Source organism: Neoarius graeffei, chromosome 22 (genome assembly GCF_027579695.1).
Source record: "Neoarius graeffei isolate fNeoGra1 chromosome 22, fNeoGra1.pri, whole genome shotgun sequence".
Classification (NCBI taxonomy): Eukaryota; Metazoa; Chordata; class Actinopteri; order Siluriformes; family Ariidae; genus Neoarius; species Neoarius graeffei.
The window spans coordinates 22,773,960-22,789,609 of NC_083590.1; the positions used below are offsets into that span (position 1 = coordinate 22,773,960).

Consider the following 15,650-nt stretch of genomic DNA (forward strand, 5'->3'; position numbering starts at 1 on the left):
TTTCATTACCGCCTGATTGTTTATTTTGGGCTGCTTACTTGGGGTGTTCTCGCCCTATTTTTTAAGTTCCCTTCTGCCAGCCAGGCGTCATGGACCTCTTCCCTCGCTGCGCCAACTGCCGGTCCCCCTCGAACCGGAGGACGGCCACCGCGAGTGCCCCTCATGCCTGGGTATTGATCACCTGCGGCAGGGGCTGACGGACATGGCCTGCGCAGACTGCATGTGCCTGAGCATCCAGCCAACGCTGAGGGCTGCATTGGCCCGTCTGGGGTTGGACACGCCCCGGTGGCCCAGCATCAGAGCGCTTTCTTCAGAGGTCCCACATAGCCTTCCTCGTTGTCTGTTCCGCCCTCGGCCTCATACATCGAGGAGTTACAGAGGTGTTGGGCGGACCCTAGATGCCTTCCCACCTCCCTAGTGACTGCAGGGCCCTGGCGGCAATGCAGGACACCCCTACCTATGGCCTCCTGCAGATGCCCAACATTGAGAAGCGGCTTTCATTTAAATTAAAGCGGTGTTTCTCACCGCTGTTTATCAGTTCTGTGGCGCACAGTGCCTATCCTTGTTAATATTATCAACCGCTTGTTTTGTGTAGTCTTGTCTCCGGCCTGCTCACGGGCCGGCTGTCTTGTGTGTTATATTCGTATTGGTTGTTACTCCGTTAAGCTGAGCGCTCTCGCTCGGTGGAGTTAGCTGACTAGCCCTCCGAGGCGTGTCCTCGCTGCTGGAGGCCGGTTTGTTGTTGCTCAGGTAAGCGGTCTTCATTCATTTAAATTAAAGCGGTGTTTCTCACCGCTGTTTATCAGTTCTGTGGCGCACAGTGCCTATCCTTGTTAATATTATCAACCGCTTGTTTTGTGTAGTCTTGTCTCCGGCCTGCTCACGGGCCGGCTGTCTTGTGTGTTATATTCGTATTGGTTGTTACTCCGTTAAGCTGAGCGCTCTCGCTCGGTGGAGTTAGCTGACTAGCCCTCCGAGGCGTGTCCTCGCTGCTGGAGGCCGGTTTGTTGTCGCTCAGGTAAGCGGTCTTCATTCATTTAAATTAAAGCGGTGTTTCTCGCCGCTGTTTATCAGTTCTGTAGCGCACGGCGCCATCCTTGTTAATATTCCTGACCACGGGTGTGTTCGCCCGGTCGTTTATTTTTTATTTCCGCCTGATAGTTTATTTTGGGCTACTTACTTGGAGCGTTCTCGCCCTATTTAAGTTCCCTTCTGCCAGCCAGGTGTCATAGACCCCCAGACGCTGGAGGGGACGAGCGTGGCATCACGGGAGCTGTGTGACGCGGCTCCAGGCCTTTGCCTACTCGTCGCGGGAACTGGGCCGGCTGATGTCGTATCTCACCCTCGGCCGCCAGCAGATATGGCGGGCACAGTCCCCTCTGGCCGAGCCCGACCGGCGTGTGCTGCACTCTCTCCCTGTTGTCCCCGGGGAGCCGTTTGGCGAAGCCACTCAGCAAGCCCTGGATCGGAGTGCCCAGGTCATCTAGGCGTAACAGCAGTTCGCTGGCCCCCGCCAGGCCCACCACCATGGCAATGCTGCCCAGTCCTTCAGGGGGCCCACACCGACTCTGTCTCGGCCACGCACCCGCCAGGAGACCAGACGGGTTGATGACTTTCACCACCCCACCACCTCCCGGACCCGCGGTGCCGCCCCCTACACCCAGTCCACTCCTTGTCGCCCCCATGGTGACCGACGGGGGCGCTCTGGACGGCGCTGACATCAGCGCGCCGGCGGTCGGCCGCTTTTCCAGCGAACAGCTCCAAAGCTGGAGAGCGTTGACCCCTGGGTGCTGGTGACCCTCACCGAGGGTTACCGCATCCAGTTCTGCCGCCGTCCACCACGTTTCATGGGGTCAAACACCACCGTGAGCCATCCGGGGAAGTCCCTCGTCCCCCGGCAGGAAATCGCCACCCTCCTGGAGAAAGGAGCAGTCTCTCCCGTCGACAGGCAGAGACAGCAAGGTGGGTTCTACTCCAGGTATTTTCTGGTTCCGAAGGACGGCGGTATCCGCCCGATCCTCGACCTGAGGTCCCTCAATTCCCACTTGAGGACCATGAGATTCCGCATGCTGCGTACAGTGGATGTCTTACACCACATCCAGGCGGGCGACTGGTTGTCACCTTGGCCTGAAAGACGCCTACTTCCATGTTCCCATTGTGCCACACCACAGGCAGTTCCTGCGGTTTGCCTTCGAGGGCCAGGCTTTCGAGTTCAATGTTCTGCCCTTTGGGATATCGCTGGCACCCCGTGTGTTCACCGGGTGTGCGGCAGCGGCATCGGCACTACTTCAGGCAAGGGGTTTGCGTGTCCTGCCCTACCTGGACGACTGGCTTGTCTGTTCACGGTCAGCAGCTCAGGCCCGCACCAACATCGCGACTATGCTCTCGCATGTCGTAGAGCTGGGGCTCAGGGTGAATTACAAGAAGAGCTCGCTGGTGCCCAGCCGGGGACGACTTTCTTGGGCGTGCACCTGGATTCGAGGTCGTTGATGGTAACTCCCTCCCAGACAAGGATCCACAACATCCGCCTACTGCTTGGCCGCTTCGGACGGGGTAGGTCACTCGCCCTGAAGACCTTTCAGCGCCTGCTGGGCATGCTTACGGCAGCCTCCTCTCTGGTCCCGCTGGGACTTCTGGACTTGTGCCGCTTCAGAGGTGGTTCAACGGTCTCCACCTCCACCCGGTGCTGCACGGGCGCAGCACATCAACGTGCTGGAGCTACGGGCTGTGTTCCTCGGCCTACAGCACTTCCTCCTAGGTCTGACCGGCAGACACGTTCTGGTGCGGACGGACAACGCTACGGTAGTGTACTACATCAACCACCAGGGAGGCACAAAGTCCCTCCAGTGCTTGGAAGTGGCTGGCCAACTTCTGCGGTGGGCCCATAGACATCTCTTGAGCCTGCGTGCCATGTACTTGCCAGGCACTGCCAACAGGGCAGCAGATCTGCTGTCCCGCCAGGACCCCGATCCCGGGGAATGGAGACTCAACCCAGCGGTGGTTCTCGCCATCTGGGAACATTTTGGCAGGGCAGAGGTGGACCTCTTTGCCTGCCGGGAGTCGACACACTGCCCTCTGTGGTTCAGCCTCCACGGCCCAGTCCCCTGGGCCAGGATGCGCTGGCGCATGCTTGGCCGAGGCAACTGCTGTATGCCTCCCCCCCTCTGCTGCTGATCATGCCAACCCTACACAGGGTTGCGATGGACCACCACGGGCTGCTGCTTGTCGCCCCCCCGGTGGCCGGGCAGAGTGTGGTTCCCAAGTTGCTGCAACTTCTGAACGGCGACCCCTGGTGCCTGCCAGTGAGGACTGACCTGCTATCACAGCTGGGAGGGCAGATCTGGCACCCGGATCCAGCCCGTCTGCAGCTCTGGGTATGGCCGCTGAAGGGCCGGACCCCCTGCGAGGTCCTTGTGAGCCGGCAGTGGTCAATACCATTGCAAGCTCTCGGGCACCCCCCACCAATGCCCTCTATGCCAACAGATGGAGGCTTTTCTCCAACTGGTGCTTAACTCGGGGGGAGGAGCCTACATGCTGCCCCCTGCCGACCATTTGACTGTTCCGCCAGTCTCTGCTTTTGATAAGGGTCTTACCCCTGCCACCATCAAGGTCTATGCAGCTGCCATCTCTGCTCAGCATGCCAGAGTTGGGGGAAGGACCGTGGGGTCCCACGCCCTGGTGGCACGTTTCTTGAAGGGTGCTCTCCGGTTGAGACCCCCCCCCGACGGAGCCGGGTACCCACATGGGACCTTCATTGGTGCTGCAGGCTCTCTGCGACGCACCGTTCTGAGCCCCTGCTCATGGCAGACATTTCATGGCTCTCCCTGAAGACTGCTTTTCTTCTGGCTATTACATCGACGAGGCGCGTCGGGGAACTACACGCGCTGTCAGTCAGTGGGGAGTGCCTGCAGTGGCACTCCGGCGACAGTGGGGTCACCCTGTGGCCTAACCCCTCTTTCCTCCCAAAGACCCTCTCTGCTACCTTCGTCAACCAGCCCCTTAGCCTTGCGGCGTTCGAGGCGGGCCATGGTGAGAGGTCGGAACTTTTGTGCCCAGTTCGCGCCCTCAGGGTGTACGTGTCGCGTACAGAGGGCTTCCGTAGGAGTGACGCCCTGTTTCTGTGCCACACAGGACCGTCGAGGGGTCTGGCGCTCTCTAAGCAGAGGCTATCCAAGTGGATAGTCGAGGCCATATTACATGCCTACAGGCACAGTGGCTTCCCGATTCCTCCGGCTGCCAGGGCGCACTCTGCACGGGGCGTGGTAGCCTCATGGGCATCACTGAAGGGCGTGCCCCTTTCAGACATATGCAGCGCAGCCTCCTGGGCTTCCAGCTGCACCTTCACCAGGTTTTACCGTCTTAATGTCGTCCCACATAATCCTGTGGCGACGGCTGTCATTCCAGGCCCGTCGCAGCAGCACTGGGTACGGGTAGGCACTCCTCATGACCTGGTTGGTATTAGTCATCCATGTGCTGAAAGCACCGCCTCTGGCGGTCAGTAGAAACGAAATAGAACGAGGGTTATGTATATAACCGCGGTTCTATGAGTTTCGGATGACCGCCAGAGCTTGGCAGTCACTCGGAGTGTACACGAGAAGATTTGCCAAGAGGTCACTTCCTGGGTTTACCGGTCTTTTATGCCGGGGTCACGGGGTGACGTCACCCAGGTCACACGTGACTTTGTTGTTACTATTACTCGACCTGCACGTTCGTGTGATGGATATCCATGTGCTGAAAGCACCGCCTCTGGCGGTCATCCGAAACTCATAGAACCGCGGTTATATACATAACCCTCGTTTTATAGCTTCTCTAAAGAGCTCAACTGTTTTCAGCTGTGCTAACATGATTGTACAAGGGTTTTCTAATCATCCATTAGCCTTCTGAGGCAATGAGCAAACACATTGTACCATTAGAACACTGGAGTGAGAGTTGCTGGAAATGGGCCTCTATACACCTATGGAGATATTGCACCAAAAACCAGACATTTGCAGCTAGAATAGTCATTTACCACATTAGCAATGTATAGAGTGGATTTCTGATTAGTTTAAAGTGATCTTCATTGAAAAGAACAGTGCTTTTCTTTCAAAAATAAGGACATTTCAAAGTGACCCCAAACTTTTGAACAGTAGTGTACGACGAGATTGACTGACTGGATTAACTGTTTTTATTCTCTCCACATTCACTGGATTTTGAGAAACGGAGCATTTTTATTTTTAGTTTTTGCAAATTCGATAAATAAAAACTTGTCCGACAAAATTACTTCTGCTTAGAATGTAAACAAACTGGCGAAATGACAGGAGCACTTTGTGAAAAATGCAATAATAATTCTTGAAGAATAAAAAAAGTTCTTACCATCAAATACTTTCATTCCATATTTTGTTGCCTTTTTGTATTTTTTGGGGTTTTGTTTTCGAGTATTTTTTTTTTTCCGTCCTCGGTTGGTTCAGCAACACGTTCCGCCAGTTTATTTTTCTCTATTCATGGTATATGAGCTGATAGCTTAGTAGTAGAGTAGCCAATCAGAGCGTGTGATTGCTCATATCCAGTGGATGTGGATAGAATAATTTTTAATAGTCACCTCAAGCGACTAGGCAAAATGGCAGCCAATCACAGTCACTGTAAGTGGGGAAAAAAAAATTACAAATGATGAAAGAAAATGCTGTTCCTAAAAGCACTAAAGATGCTACAAAGTTTGGTCTAAAACTATTCAAAGATGAGGTGGGATTGTGATTTATTTTATCGATTTCAAAACAGTATTTTATGAGTTGCTGTAGATAAGTGACCGTGCCATTATTACATTTGCATGCTGCTTTTGAAGATTGTATTTTTTTTTTTTTTTTATAATTTTTCAATCACCTGTGTATTTGTACTAAAACAATTATCTGGCTCAGTGAATCTCTCTCTCTCTCTCTCTCTCTCTCTCTCTCTCTCTCTCTCTGCAGAGCATCCTGAAGCTTTATCCTGCTTACTCCTGCAACTCCGCAGAGAAAGGTATGCTTCCTACTCCTACAATGTACCGAACTCACGTCATTTGCTTAAAGGTGTGGTCAGCTTTTCTTTTCTTTTTTTTTTTTTGCGTATTTGCAGTCCCACAGAGGAGATGGTGAAGATGGTGTTGAGTCGGCCGTGTCACCCGGAGGATCAGTTCACCACCAGCATCCTGCGCCACTGGGCGGCTAAACACGACGACCAGTTGGCTGAGCACATCAAAGCTCTTCTCATCAAGAACAACAACATGCCTCGCAAACGCCAGAGGTATCGCCACGCCAAGATGTAATCCGTACCAATTTCTGATTTCAATAGTTTTTTTTGTTTGGACTCCACAGAAGTTCCACACATCAGTCTTGTGTGTTCTTGAGTGCCCTGTGGGGTTTTTTTTGTTTTGTTTGTTTGTTTTTCCTTTTGCAGCTTACGAAGCTCTAGTAGTAAATTGGCTCAGCTGACCCTGGAACAGATGTTGGAGCATTTAGACAGTCTGAGGCTGAGCCTCAGCAACACCAAGAATAACTGTGAGTCTGGAGTTTGTTTTTGTTTTGTTTTTTTAATTTACTCCATCCTACACTCCACTCTATAAATAGTGCCTATATTTACGTGTGTGTGAAGTCTTTACCCAGACACCCATCCTGCAAGCTCTTCAGCACGTCCAGGCCAGCTGTGATGAAGCCCATAAAATGAGGCAAGTCTCTCAAGTGATTCTGCATCCAGAAAACGTTCATATATCCCAGTGTACACCACACACACACACACACACACACACACGGCTTATTTATTTATTAAGAGAGTAAGCATGTGAGAATTTCGAGATTGATCCTTATATTAAAATTCCAGATGTTTGTGTATGCACCCGTCTTTGTCCTCACCAGGTTCAGTGATCTTTTCTCCTTGGCTGAGGAGTATGAGGATTCGTCCAAGCCACCCAAATCTCGGCGCAAAGCTCCAGCGTCCTCCCCGCGCTCCCGTAAAGGCGCAGCACCTCCAGCCAACAACGAGGAGGACAGCGGCTCAAGTAGCGCCTCAGTGAGTTCTGGTCTATATATATATATATATATATATATATATATATATATATATATATATATATATAAAAAATACACACACACGTTATTTACCAGCTGGGAGGTCCGTATCGTGACTGAGGTCTTGAAAGTGCTGAGCGAGGCCCTCTGGGCCGAGGTCAGTATTCAAGGCCGAGGTCACGGTATTTCACCATACGGACCAACCTTAAGCTGGTAAATAATATATTTAAATTTTTTTTTTACTAAATTCTAACAGAAAACGAGAGCGCCCGAAAGGGAAAACCGAGCTGAGCCGCCATTTTGAATCCTCATTCACGGCTGTAATGCAAATGGCTTCCTCCTCGGTATACAAGTGCACTTCCATGGCAGGGGAAAAAAAACTACATTTTGCCGCCTATGTAGTCCCCTATTTATACAAATAGGAGTTATTCAGGATTCAGCCATGTTTTTGCTCGGCGTTAGCAAGTTACAGGTTTTTAGCTTTCTCCTGAAATGTTTTCTTTTATTTCTTCTTCCTCAGGGTAGTAAAACTCACTTTCGCTGTGAACACTGGCGTTATTGCTATCCATGCTGTAAAATTTAATGCTATTATGCTGAGAAATGCTGGCAAAAATTTATAAGATTTTGGATAATCTTATAAATAAATCTTTTATCAAAAAAAGATAAATGTTGACAAAAAAATGCTACTATGTTTGTTGTTGTGAACGAGCGAGTCGCCAGAGGTCCGTAACTGGGGTCCGTATTGTAGGATACGGACCCAAAAAAAATGGGGTTTTTTAATTTATTTTTTATTTTTTCCCTAATTTAATACGAATACTCAGTTCAGACAAATTACAGATGGCCTCATTATTATCTGTTCACTATGGAGAATATTTAACAATTGTTACAGTATATGGCACAAGCTACTTCTGGTAAAATTCTGATTGGTTCCTTGGAGGGCAGAATTTTCCCGTAATGCCCATAGACGATTACAGACTTTCTTTCCAAGGCGTCGGCTTTCAATGTTGCAAAAACCAAAATGACAGATTAATTGTAAATCAAAACGGAATCAAAAACAGCCGAAACACAAAAGAGTGGCGTTACTGAAGAAATGAGCAACGAAGAGCCTTCAGAAACCGCTAACAGAAATTCAGTTTGGAAACCGCTAGCCATTTATTCTGCATGCATGCATCATATTCAACTACATTACAAATATGATGTGACTGAAAGCAGAGTCACGCCTCATTATAATGACCGTCTACTTTAATCTTCGAAATAAAAAAGCCATATAATAAACTCCTTATTAACCTCGCTTGCTCAGTCTTTACGGGAAAATATCAGACCGAGGTCTTTTTGTATGAGCTCGGTCCGTACTGTCAAGACCTCAGTCTGATATTTTCCCGTAAAGACCTCGTGCTCAGGTAATAAGTAGTTAATAATAATCAAGACGAAGTCAAGGTTATTATTCACTGAGCCTGAGGTGGATAACTGCTTTAGTATAAATGCACAAGTGATTATTTCAATAAAATGAACATTCAAAAAAAATTTTATTTCAAACTTCAAAAGCGGCATGCAGATGTAATAACGGCACGGCGCAGATTTGTCACTTATCTACGCCGAGTCACATAAAATACTTTTGTTTTGAAATCGATAAAATAAATCATAATCCCGCATTACCTTTTGAATTGTTTTAGACCAAACTTCGGAGCATCTTTAGTGCTTTTAGGAACAGCAGTTTCTTTCATCATTTGTAATTCTTCCTGACGGTGACAAAGCGATCGGCCGCTATTTTTGCCGAGTCGCTCGAGGTGATTATCGAGAAATAGTCTGAATTTCTCGACTAATCATCGCGTGTGATTTTTTTTATATCATCACCTCCATGTTTGTACTAAAATGACATTATGGTTTTATAAAATATGTAGTGCTTTACGTGCACGGATATTAAATAATTTATTTTGTAAATTTCCTTGTGCTATTGTGAAAACATCTTAAATAGAAGTAGAAATTCTTCAACAGTAAATATCCCAGATTAAATGTACTTTCAGTAGCTGCGCCCCTCTTCACATCCTGCTGCATTTTGAATAGTTTTGCTTGGAGATGCACTACCGTTCAAAAGTTTGGGGTCACTTTGAAATGTCCTTATTTCTGAAAGAAAAGCACTGTTTTTTTCAGTGAAGATCACTTTAAACTAATCAGAAATCCACTCTATACATTGCTAATGTGGTAAATGACTATTCTAGCTGCAAATGTCTGGTTTTTGGTGCAATATCTCCATAGGTCTATAGAGGCCCATTTCCAGCAACTCTCACTCCAGTGTTCTAATGGTACAATGTGTTTGCTCATTGCCTCAGAAGGCTAATGGATGATTAGAAAACCCTTGTACAATCATGTTAGCACAGCTGAAAACAGTTGAGCTCTTTAGAGAAGCTATAAAACTGACCTTCCTTTGAGCAGATTGAGTTTCTGGAGCATCACATTTGTGGGGTCGATTAAATGCTCAAAATGGCCAGAAAAATGTCTTGACTATATTTTCTATTCATTTTACAACTTATGGTGGTAAATAAAAGTGTGACTTTTCATGGAAAACACAAAATTGTCTGGGTGACCCCAAACTTTTGAACGGTAGCGTACAAATAAAAAGATTGCCGTCTAAATAAATTCTGTCATGAATCCTAATAATCTCCTTATGTGACGGCAGGAGGAAGAGGACTCCAAACCCAAAGCGCCCAAAAGGAAACGAAAAGGCTCCTCCGCCGTGGGCTCGGACAGTGACTGAGAGGACGCGTCAATCTCCACGTGCCCCACCCCCTATATTATATCACATGACCACGCCCGTTCCAGTGTGACCTCACTGGAGAACAAACCACCAGCCAGTCGTCTGCTCTGACCACTCATCAAAGAGGAAGCACTGGATTTCCTTCCTGGGAGCCAGTCAGGAAGGCACACCCTTTAGCTTCCCTCTGCACTAGTATGATTGGCTGGCTGCTTGGGGATTAGGGACGTGACCAAGGCTGAAGGGGGGAGCTGCTAAGCTTCTTCAGGAGCCTCCTTTCCTCCCCCCGACTGGGACGGACTGACGGAAAGACGGATAAAATTGCACACAGGAGGCATTCTATAGTGTCTCTGTACTCATCGACCCACTTATCCAGATTGAGTGCAATCGCTGTGCTTAAAGGGGGAAAGAATCCCACACTGTAGACTACACGAGGGAGATGATTTACAACATTCACCATGAACGTTTGAACGCACTCCACTCCCAGAAGACTCATTTTATCGTTTGATAATGAACAGGCATTTGCTTTGTCCCTTATGAATCCCTCTTTGTCGTGGCCCGATGGAGGCGGCGGCGGCGTTGGGGGTTTTACAGGGAGGACGACTCTCCTCCTGGATGGATTTTTACCACGATTGCACCACACAGGCGCAGAAATTGGATTGTAAAAAAAAAATAAAAAAAAAATTAAAAAAAATGGAGGACTTGACATGACAGACTTTTTAAGAAAATCGCTTTCTACTGACCTATTTTCATAAAAAAAAATCATAACTATGTAAAAGAATTATGATATTAATAAAAAAGGCAGGGACAAACACTTTTGGTCTTTTTATTAAATTAATTATAACTGTTTAAAACATGAGGTTTCTCAAGTGTCTTGAGTAGAGCTGGCAAGATGATGAACCCTGACTCTCGGGAGATCATTAAGACGAAGTCTCACCAGTAGCGGCTCAGGAAGATCTGCAACATGGTTTTCTTCTTCATCTTGAATGAAAGTGTGCACATGGTACCTTGGTACAAAGTTGAATGGTTCAGGAATTTTGGAAGCAGTGGCTTGAACTTAATTTCCAGAACACATTGGGAATGCCTTTGCAGTAAGCATACTGCTAAAATGATTTTATTACTTCATGGAAATTTTGTGACTAAGAATAATTCAGCTGAACTACAATGAGAGTATCAGCTAGCAGGGAATTAAAAAAAAAAAAAAAAACTCAGAAAAATCAACTATAGGTCTTATAATGCCACATTCTAGAGTTATATTTAATATGCATCAAGCAAGCTCATGTTATTGCTTATGATCTAGCAGCTAAAGGCAGGAAACTTGAACTGTTTCAAAGTCCTGACACTGGAGACTCCTTCCTTGTTAAATCATCACCTCAGAGAATACATAAGCTGTATCAACATTTTTAAATCTCAGGGCATTTATGATTAGGCTTAAATTATATGGATTGTCCACCACACTGTTGAATTAACGGCATTAATATAACTGAGCTGCCTGGGAGCTGGGACTATTGTCTTCTATACCACTTTCTTGATAGATTACCATGTGGTTAGAATGAAAGTGCTGTGGTCTTGTATAAAGCTGCGCTCAAGTTTCAAAAACGTCAGAGAAGTTTTCATCTGCTTAAATGATCTCTTAAACAGCAAGAGAGAGTTTCCTTGTTTTTTCTAGAAGTGAACGTTTGTATAGGAACGGCGATCTCGCACACACCAGATCCTTTCTGACAAGGAAAACTGAAGGCATCATCCACCATTTTCAGTGCAAGGTAGTGGAAATTGGCCATTTTGAAACTCAAATTGTGAACACATTCAACTTCTTTCTAGAGCCACACCCTAAATACACACACAAGAGGTGCAGAGCCTTTAGAACTGAAGCACTTATTATAGACACCTGAACAGGGTTGCAATTCAGCTTTGCTCTTATTGGTTGGATGTTGGTGGGCCACAACATGGAGCCGGAAATACTCCAGAAACTAGGTTTTTGCCTGTATGCAGATTCAGGTGGGGTTTAACTATCTGAGACAGATACGGTCTAATGTAAACTTGGCCTCAGACAGCTACCAGAATTTTAAGAAAAGAAATAATTCAAGAATTTGATAATTTCCAACATCAAAATGACATCCCACATGCAGCTGGATGTAGGTTTTCTGATTACATAGTAACTCTGGATGGCCTTTCTGTTTCTTCATGTGCAGCAGTAAAAGACCTCGGTGTGATCATTGACTCCAGTCTTTTGTTTAAAACTCGTATCGATAACGTTACCCGGACAGCTTTCTTTCATCTCAGAAATATTGCTAAGATAAGAAATATGTCACTCGTTTCAATCAGGCACCACCCAAACTGATTATCGCATAAGCTTTTCTTTGGCTAATCAGACACAAGGTACGCCACCACTCTTGCCAGAGCAGTTGGGGGTTAGGTACCTTGCTCAAGGGCAATTCAGCTAGTCCTACTGGTCTAGGGAATTGAACCAGTGACCTTTTGGTACCAAAGCTGCTTCTCTAACTATTAGGCCATGGCTTCACTACATGATGCAAAAAAAACTAGTTCATGCTTTTGTTCCCTCTAGGTCGGATTATTATAATGCCTTACTGTCTGGATGTTCGAATAAGTCCATAAACAAGCTCCAGTTAGTTAAAAATGCAGCAGCAAGAGTCCTTACTAGTAGAATTAGAAGATATGACCACATCACCCCTGTCTTATCCGCACTGCACTGGCTCCCAATCAAATTTCTTATTGATTATAAAATACTACTATTGACCTTTAAAGCACTGAATGGTCTTGCACCACAGTACCTGAGCAAACTTCTGGTCCTTTATGTCCTACATGCCTACTTGGATCAAAAGGTGCAGGCTATTTGTTGGTACCTCATATAGTGAAGGCTACATCAGGGGCAGAGCCTTTTCTTACAAAGCCCCACAGTTTTGGAACAGCCTTCCAAGTAGTGTTTGGGACTCATGTTTTCAGCCTAGCTTTAAACACTATCTGGTTAGTCAAGCCTTTTGTTAAGTTTATTAGGTAAAGGAGTAGATCTGGAAGGTCCTCAGGCATAGTGTTTTGGTGAACTGGGATGTATGGATGCTGTCACCCCTACTCTCATACGTTCACTCGGGTTTGGTGACAGCTGCTTTATGTCCCAGGGTGTCCTCATGTCTGTTATCTTCTGGCTCTACTTTTTAATAATGCCGTCATAGTCTTGCTGGAATCCTTGCTTGCACTCAGTGCAAAACATATACTGAGCTTAGTTTTTAGTTGACATTGGGCATACCTAACAACCTGTGTTCCCCCATCTCCAAGTTACAGGTCAATTCTGAGACACCAGTAAGATGCTGGCCTCTTCTGCTCCTCAGACCTGCCTGATCCATCCTGATGCCCCTACATCTGACTGGAGTCTCATTACATTGCTCCTTTGGAGGACAGCCCCATATGGAGTCAAAAGTCACACTTGAAAGATAGCTCTGGATACTTACAGCAATACATTTGTCTGAGGATGACAAATAGTTAAACTTCAAGAAAAACATGTTAAAACTAATTAGTTTCCTGGTTATACTTTGACTACATAGGACACAGTTATGGAAGAGAGTTATTTATAATCATGCCATCTGTTCCCACCGAGATGATGGGTTCCCCTTTTGAATCTGGCTCCTCTCAGTTTCTTCCTCATGTCACCTGAAGGAGTTTTTTCCTTGCCACCATCACCACAGGCTTGCTCATTAGGGATAAAATTAACTTAATCTTTAATTTTCTGTAAAGCTGCTTTGCAATAATTTTAAAAGCACAATACAAATAAACTTAATTATAGAAATTAAGTGGTAGATTAGTACTGGTCAATGAAACACTACAGGAATTCAAATGGACACAAACACTTTATTGGTTTCCTTAAACTTCAGTCTTAAAACACAAGTTGGTTACTAACTTGCACACAAAACATCCTACATTTTTCTGACAGGGTTTTTCCTGCTTCTGGGAGTGAGACTCTTGAGTGCAACTTGAGTCTTGCTGAAGAACAGTGGTAGTCCCTTTTTCTCAGACTTCTGACCAGACCAGCATGGTTTGGGACTCTGCTTGTTGTTTTGATCTGCGCTGTTGGGTATGGAAGTCACTCTGGGCTCTGATAAAGGTGGTGAGAATGCAGGACTTTGACCACCTTCCTCTCCTCGGCGTTTGTGAAAGAGGGACTCCCTGCGGCTCACGCTTGGGCTGGCGGCCAGAGTGCGGAAGCCATACGGAGTGGTGACTTTCTCCACGTGCTTCAGGGACATTGCTGCTTCTGTAGACAAATCAGACACATCCTCCTTGCTCCTTTTCCGATTTGATCGTGGGGTGAACCGGAGCTTAACAGGAAAGTGTGGAGATGCTGCTGGAGACCATGATCCAGGAGACATTTCCTCTGAGCTGCTGGGAGATAGAAGCAGGTCCTCATCTGTTTCTTTGAATTTTCTAAATCGAGGAGAAACACTGAGGTGCAGTTTTGGAGGAATGCAAAAGCTAGGAATTCTTCCTGGTGTTAGTGGTACATTCTGCCAGGCCTTTGACTTAACTGTAGAACTTTCTTGATTACTGCCAAAAGCAAGCATATTGACCACGTTGCTGAAGCCCAAGTCCCTCTGGTACCATGTAACCACTCAGCCACAGAAGAGTACTGGTTTGCTGGACCCTCCTAGTGCCTCTGCTCAGCTTTTAAAGCCACCTCGTAAATGAGCTGCAGGTGAACACAATTATCATAGGGTTGATTACACTGCCTTTGTTAATTTGGGACACACCCTTAGTTTGTAAGTAAACTTTCCCTCATCCCACATGTATGTAAAACTTCAATTTCAACCTGTGGATATGACAAGTAGGCAAACTGTCAATCATATAAGGTGATAGTTAGACTTAGGGTTACAGTTGATTATCAATCACAAATTGCATTTGACAGAAATGTAAATTATGCCTCATCCATGGGTCACACTGGTTGTGGGAATTTGTGTTCATTCAGACTCGTGTCTGAATGCATTAGTGAGATCTGATGTTGGGTGAGGAGGTCTGGGGTGCAGTCGGTGTTCCAGTTCATCCCAAAGGTGTTCAGTGGGCTTGAATTCAGTCAGGGCTCTATGCAGAACACTCGAGTTCCTCCACTCCAACCTTAACACACCATGTCAAGTCAATTTATTTGTATCGCACGTTTAACAATAGCCATTGTCACAAAGCAGCTTTACAGAAGAATAAAGATTTTAAACATCTCATCTCATCATCTCTAGCCGCTTTATCCTGTTCTACAGGGTCGCAGGCAAGCTGGAGCCTAACCAAGCTGACTACGGGCGAAAGGCGGGGTACACCCTGGACAAGTCACCAGGTCATCACAGGGCTGACACATAGACACAGACAACCATTCACACTCACATTCACACCTACGGTCAATTTAGAGTCACCAGTTAACCTAATCTGCATGTCTTTGGACTGTGGGGGAAACCGGAGCACCCGGAGGAAACCCACGCAGACACGGGGAGAACATGCAAACTCCGCACAGAAAGGCCCTTGCCGGGCACAGGGCTCGAACCCGGACCTTCTTGCTGTGAGGCGACAGCGCTAACCACTACACCACCGTGCTGCCCCGATTTTAAACATACGAATTAATAAATATATCCCTAATAAATTTATTTATTACTAATAAGCAAACCTGAGGCAACAATGGCAAGGAAAAACTCCCTCAGATGACATGAGGAAGAAACCTTGAGAGGAATCAGACTCAAAAAGGAACACATCCTTATTTAAGTGATAACAGATAGCATGATTAGAAATAGCTTGCTTCTAAAACTGTGTCCGATATACGTACAGTAGTCACAAAGTACAACTGTGTAACCAGGAAATTCTTTATAGTTTTAACATGAAGTCTATTTTGTTGG

At 46.4% G+C, this 15,650-nt stretch overlaps 1 protein-coding gene across 2 annotated transcripts in view; it reads left to right on the forward strand.

Moving 5' to 3' along the window:
• The window catches only part of ints3 (integrator complex subunit 3), a 57,386-nt gene extending 46,806 nt beyond the window's left edge, over positions 1-10,580 (forward strand). Inside the window, exons 24-29 of one of the 2 annotated variants that reach the window (XM_060904627.1) lie at positions 5,943-5,991; positions 6,088-6,273; positions 6,409-6,509; positions 6,604-6,676; positions 6,864-7,017; positions 9,694-10,580. In XM_060904627.1, the coding sequence (XP_060760610.1) occupies positions 5,943-5,991; positions 6,088-6,273; positions 6,409-6,509; positions 6,604-6,676; positions 6,864-7,017; positions 9,694-9,771 (641 nt within the window). In that variant the 3' untranslated portion in view covers positions 9,772-10,580. The remainder of the gene's footprint in view (positions 1-5,942; positions 5,992-6,087; positions 6,274-6,408; positions 6,510-6,603; positions 6,677-6,863; positions 7,018-9,693) is intronic. The other variant, XM_060904628.1, reaches the window with a different exon arrangement.
• Positions 10,581-15,650: the final 5,070 nt, after the last annotated feature.